At 35.6% G+C, this 6,553-nt stretch overlaps 1 protein-coding gene across 5 annotated transcripts in view; it reads left to right on the forward strand.

Moving 5' to 3' along the window:
- LOC128234725 (protein TANC2-like) overlaps positions 1 to 2,235 on the forward strand; it is a 104,312-nt gene extending 102,077 nt beyond the window's left edge. For all 5 annotated transcript variants that reach the window (XM_052949158.1, XM_052949160.1, XM_052949161.1 and 2 more), the window contains one exon: positions 68 to 2,235. In XM_052949158.1, coding sequence (XP_052805118.1) covers positions 68 to 257 — 190 coding nt within the window. In that variant the 3' untranslated portion in view covers positions 258 to 2,235. The remainder of the gene's footprint in view (positions 1 to 67) is intronic.
- Positions 2,236 to 6,553: the final 4,318 nt, after the last annotated feature.

Raw genomic sequence — 6,553 nt, forward strand, 5'->3', positions numbered from 1 at the left:
TATTACAGATGTTGAACAAGTTCTTCATGTATTTTTTGTACACCACCTATTCCTGTGTATGTTGCAGGCAGTTCAGTTCAGCAATCGAGGACCTGATGGAAGCATTGAAGCTCGCTCCGTCCAACAGGGAGCTGCAGCGTCTACTTGTACGCTTGAAGGAAGAGTGCCGCGACCAGTCAAAGTTCCCCGGACCACTGCAACACGGCGACTCTGATACACATCTTGATGCACGGGCATCCAATGAGACCGCATTATAAATCACTCTATAGTAGGAGTGATGTCACGTAAATAAAGACCCACAAATGAAATAGAAGATTTCTCATCAACATGATGACAAGGATTTTCAATGAAATAAAAGACTCATGGACACAGTATTATGTCCTGTTTGATGAAGTGCTTTGGAGTTAAATCAAGACTGCACCTATTCAACCTTAATAGCCTCTTGAACTATGTGACTTAATTTTAACCTGAAGTCTGGCTCTGAAATTATACAAATTTAAAAAAAGCCAAGTCTTAGTGATTGTGTCCTATATAATTTTACCGGTATTTTGTAGAATCATTCGACTATTAAATGAATTAAAATGAAAGGAAATTAAACATATAAGGAACATTTAGACTCATTTTCACTGCTGAAACATTGCTTTTGGAGTAAAGGAAAATTATGTAGGATCCTTATAATGGTAACTTTACAAGCTTGATTAACCTAACCCATGGCTATAGATGGGATAAAAGTGTTATATGTGCATTGCAAAGAACAAAGGGGTTTGTGAATCTCTACAGTATTGTGTTGAATTGGATAGGGCATTTATTTATAACTAAAGGGTGTGAAGAAGAAAGGCTTCTTCCTGTTACCTTGCAAAGACTGTGCCAATAATGTGTTTGATAACCAGTATATTTATACATGGGGTGATAACAGCGACAATAATCATTACCAATTACCCTAGTGGTAAGTTTCCGCTTTTCGCCTGGAAATGGAGGTTTCTATAAAATAACTTGAAAAATGCTCTATATTTTCGAATGAAATTTTGCTGGGAGGAAGGTAGGCACCTGAACTAAGAACCAGTACTATAAACTGTTTGCTGTATGCTTATTTTTAGTATGAATTCACATGCCAAAGATGCTCTGTCAAATCTACTGAAATGACAGTGTACTGTACCAATAATTAGCCCACCTTAGAAAATATCAATCAAGAAAAAAATCTAAAAAAAAGTTAATATCAACATTTTAATAATATTTCAGTAATTTAGGGTGAAATATTTTCGATTTTGTTGGGTGGTACGAATTGATAATCCCCCGCTGGTATAATTATGGTGCAACCTGGTGCAATTTCAATATTTCCAAGAAATCATTTTATTCTGGTAAATATATTATTTTTCCTATTTTGAAGCTTCAGTTGAACACAAAATATCATTTGTATGAAAAGCAATCATAATGGAATTGTTAAGCAAGATTTTAACACAGGTGGGCGAATTATTGGTTCGGGCGAAAAAGTGGTCCCTAACCTGTACTAATAAAATAAGTGCTTTAAAAGCCAAGTGAAATGGTTGACTCCTGGGAAAAATATCCAGCTATACATTACATGCAGTGTATGTTAGGACATTATATAGTATATATCAGCTACATATGGTCAAAGAAGATACATCTGTATAAACAAATTTACAGTGTACGATATTTATTTGTGACCAAAAGTTAATAATGATTTGTCATGCAAAGTCATTATTTGTGCTTACATTTATTTCTGATCATGTCTTTGGATGCCATGAAAAGGAATTGTTCATTTGATTATTTATTTTTGTACATTTGTATATCAAAATCTTCTTTTCATTTTAGATTGCTTTAACAATATAATTCTAGCAATTTTTTCATTGCAATTTTATATATTTTATTATATTTTAATTCTGTAAATACTAGTATATTAGACACATATGTATTATTTTATATAATCATGATATATTACAAGAAGAACAAGAAATTTCTTTTAATATTGTTGTACATGAATTTAAGATTTTCTTGTTTTAAGAAACTTTCATTTGTATAGAGATGATTTGTTAGTTGATAATTTTGTTGATTGTGTTTCGTTATAGAAATAGAGTAGTGTGCTACTGTTATTTCTAACGTGTACCTTAAACTCTGAACATGGATGCTGCAACAGTTTCGAGAACAAATTAACTTGTTAAAGGTTCTGATGATCATTCATGATTATTATAATAAAAGTGAATAAAACTTTGCAATAAATGTTGTTCATTTTTATTAGTTATCTGATTTTCAAAGAAAAAAGTCACTTGCGCCTTGCTGGCATCTCGGCTCATAGAATATGTCACTGACGGCCTGATGGCATCTAACCTTATAGAAAATATTACTGGTGGCTTCCTGGCATCTTGCATCATAGACAAAGTTACCAGCAAAATGCTGGCATCTTCCCTCATAGAAAATGTTACCGACGGCTTGCTGGCTTCTTGGCTCATAGAAAATGTTACCAGCGGCTTGCTGGCATCTTACCTCATAGAAAATGTTACCAATGGCTTGCTGGCATCTTGGCTCATAGAAAATGTTACCAGCGGCTTGCTGGCATCTTACCTCATAGAAAATGTTACCAGCGGCTTGCTGGCATCTTACCTTATAGAAAATGTTATCAGCAGCTTGCTGGCATCTTACCTTATAGAAAATGTTACCAATGGCTTGCTGGCATCTTGGCTCATAGAAAATGTTACCAGCGGCTTGCTGGCATCTTACCTCATAGAAAATGTTACCAGCGGCTTGCTGGCATCTTACCTTATAGAAAATGTTATCAGCAGCTTGCTGGCATCTTACTTCATAGAAAATGTCACTGGCAGCTTGCTGGCATCTTACCTCATAGAAAATGTCACTGGCAGCTTGCTCATCTTACCTCATAGAAAATGTTACCAGCGGCTTGCTGGCATCTTACCTCATAGAAAATGTCACTGGCAGCTTGATTGTATCTAACCTTAAAGAAATTGTCACTGGCAGCTTGCTGGCATCTTGCCTTATAGAAAATGTTATCAGCGGCTTGCTGGCATCTTACCTTATAGAAAATGTCACTGGCGGCCTGCTGGCATCTTACCTCATAGAAAATGTTACCAGCGGCTTGCTGGCATCTTAGCTTATAGAAAGTGTCACTGGTGGCTTCCTGGCATCTTACCTCATAAAAAATGACAATGGCGGCCTGCTGGCATCTTACCTCATAGAAAATGTTACCAGCGGCTTGCTGGCATCTTACCTTATAGAAAATGTCACTGGCGGCCTGCTGGCATCTTATCTTATGGAAATTATCACAAGCGGCTTGCTGGCATCTTGTCTCAGAAAATGTCACTGACGGCCTGCTGGCATCTTACCTTATGAAAATTATCACAAGCGGCTTGCGGGCATCTTGTCTCAGAAAATGTCACTGACGGCCTGCTGGCATCTTACCTTATGGAAAATGTCACTGACGGCCTGCTAGCATCTTACCTTATGGAAAATGTCACTGAGGGCATGCTGGCATCTTACCTTATGGAAAATGTCACTGACGGCCTGCTAGCATCTTATGGAAAATGTCACTGAGGGCATGCTGGCATCTTACCTTATGGAAAATGTCACTGACGGCCTGCTAGCATCTTATGGAAAATGTCACTGAGGGCATGCTGGCATCTTACCTTATGGAAAATGTCACTGAGGGCTTGCTGGCATCTTACCTCATTGTATGTGTTGTGTTTGCTTCATGCAATTGGATTGATCCAATTAAGACCACCATTGAAAACAACCCCAACTATATTCAGGTGAAAACTTATCCCTAAAGACTCATGCAAGTTTGTTTTGTTTTTTAATTCCATACAGTTCACATCTCAGTTGATAAACCTTGAGTGTTACGTACGTACGCCATAAGCTGAAAAAAAAAATACTGCTGTTTTTTGCTAAGTCAAGGACCAGAACTTTCCCGAACATGTATTTGTTAGATAATCATATAAAAATAAAATGTTAATTGCTGATAAGCATTTCTGTGGAATTTGTTGAGTGCATGATACATACTGAGTAGAGCTGTATGGGTTACTCATAATACTGGATATACCAAATAACTACCGAGTAACATGTTTTTTGCAAATAATGCTGCAAATAATACTATAAACGCATACATTGAGGTGATATAAAATTAAATATTGTATAAAAGGGTGCATTTGTGTTTGTTTTAATTGCTTTTTTCAAGGTGCATTTATAGCTCGTCTACTCGGGGAATAACTTCAAACTCACCGACATAAAGTGACCAAACATTGTTTATAGGAAGAGTTTAAGAAGATCTTTCATAGGATCATCATCAATGTTCATACATGTGTAGAGGCATTTAATAAAGGATTGTTTTTGGGCCCCGAGAGGCATATGGCCAAGATGACTGTTGATAAAAATAGATTAAAAATGGTTAGTACTGAATAAATTAAGTAAGGGTTGGGATATTGTGACCAAACATGGTATATAGGAAGAGTTTATGGAAACCTTTAATGGGATTGCGTTTGAGGCACCAAGGGTCAAGGTCCCCGTTGCTAAAAATAAATAACCTTTTGGTACTGAATAACTTTAGTTAGGGTTGACATATTGTAACCAAACTTGGTATGAACATGTCGGAAGAGTTTATCGAGGACTTCAAATGGATTGCGTTTGGGGCCCCTAGGGTCAAGATTATGTCACGGTTACAAAACATAGAGATAATAACAGTTGAAACTGAATCTCACAACAAGGGCTGCAGTTCATCTGTTAATCATTAAACAACTGGTTTGTCACATTACGGCGTTTCCTGTTTACTTTTTTTATTTGACTTTTTAAAATTACTTTTGACAGGCATATATTACATCAATATTGTATTCACTTCTAGGACATAGCGTATAGTCGAGCGCGCCCTCGTTATTGCTCTGAATGCCTTTGTATTTTACCTCTTAATATGTTTCGTGGTTGCTTCCCTTCATTTGCCACAAGGTTATAGAATGCCGTTTTTTCGGGTTGTGGGGTGGGTAGTGATTGTTGCGAAGGGGTGGGGGTGTATCCAATATCTATTATGTACAGTGAGTAATTGAACAGTAATTATACAATCAAACATGTTATCTTTCATATCTATGTAGTTCATTTATTATGTCATAATAGCAAGATACAAGTCCGCGATATATTGTTTCAGCTCTTATTGATAAATATTTTTTTTGTGCGTGCAACAACTTTTAAAAATGAGTTAATAGAATAAATAATGATTACATTTTAAGATACAAATGATAAGCGCCAGATATCCGATCGCAAACCTAATATATCAAATATCACACGTGCACTCGCACGCTCGCCACATCAACTGTAATGTTTATAAGCATTGATAAAGCATAAATAACAGATACAGTAAAATATGTTTATTTCGCAGTGAAAAACTTCCAATTAATATGCGCACATGAATTCAATTGAAAACAAACAGTTAGATAATGAATATACATTTGCAAATAACAACCAGTTAATACAACATCATACCCTGGACATATAACATCATACCCTGGACATATAACATCATACCCTGGACATATAACATCATACCCTGGACATATAACATCATACCCTGGACATATAACATCATACCCTGGACATATAACATCATACCCTGGACATATAACATCAAACATGGACATATAACATCATACCCTGGACATATAACATCATACCCTGGACATATAACATCATACCCTGGACATATAACATCATACCCTGGACCTATAACATCATACCCTGGACATATAACATCATACCCTGGACATATAACATCATATCCTGGACATATAACATCATACCCTGGACATATAACATCATACCCTGGACATATAACATCATACCCTGGACATATAACATCATACCCTGGACATATAACATCATACCCTGGACCTATAACATCATACCCTGGACATATAACATCATACCCTGGACATATAACATCATACCCTGGACATATAACATCATACCCTGGACATATAACATCATACCCTGGACATATAACATCATATCCTGGACATATAACATCATACCCTGGACATATAACATCATACCCTGGACACTATAGATTAGATCCCGTATTAAGACTCGTTCATTTTTTTAAAGACAATAAGTGTCAGATAAATTATTAGTATTTTTGTACATTTATAATTCAAACTACTGTGATTAGGAAATCGATCATAAATGCTACTGTTTAATTATATTATTTATTAATTATATAATTCTGCTTAAACTATCTAATAGACTACCTTTAAATTCATTCATAATACCGTACCATCTATATTGGAAACATTGTCAATATATAAGAGAATCGACTAACAAATGCTTAACATTTCATACCCAATTTCTTTTACCACTATCAGACAAGGCTTGCGCTTAAACAGGTTTAAAATAATATTATCAGTTTAAACAACTTTAAACCAATCTTTCATTATTCTTATATACATGTATATAAAGTGGATGTCTTCCTATATTTGTAAGTATTTGGTTGACCGTGTCCAATAAATAAGCTATATTTTCACACTCTATTCTACAAAACAGTGTTTAA

Source organism: Mya arenaria, chromosome 5 (genome assembly GCF_026914265.1).
Source record: "Mya arenaria isolate MELC-2E11 chromosome 5, ASM2691426v1".
Lineage (NCBI taxonomy): Eukaryota > Metazoa > Mollusca > Bivalvia > Myida > Myidae > Mya > Mya arenaria.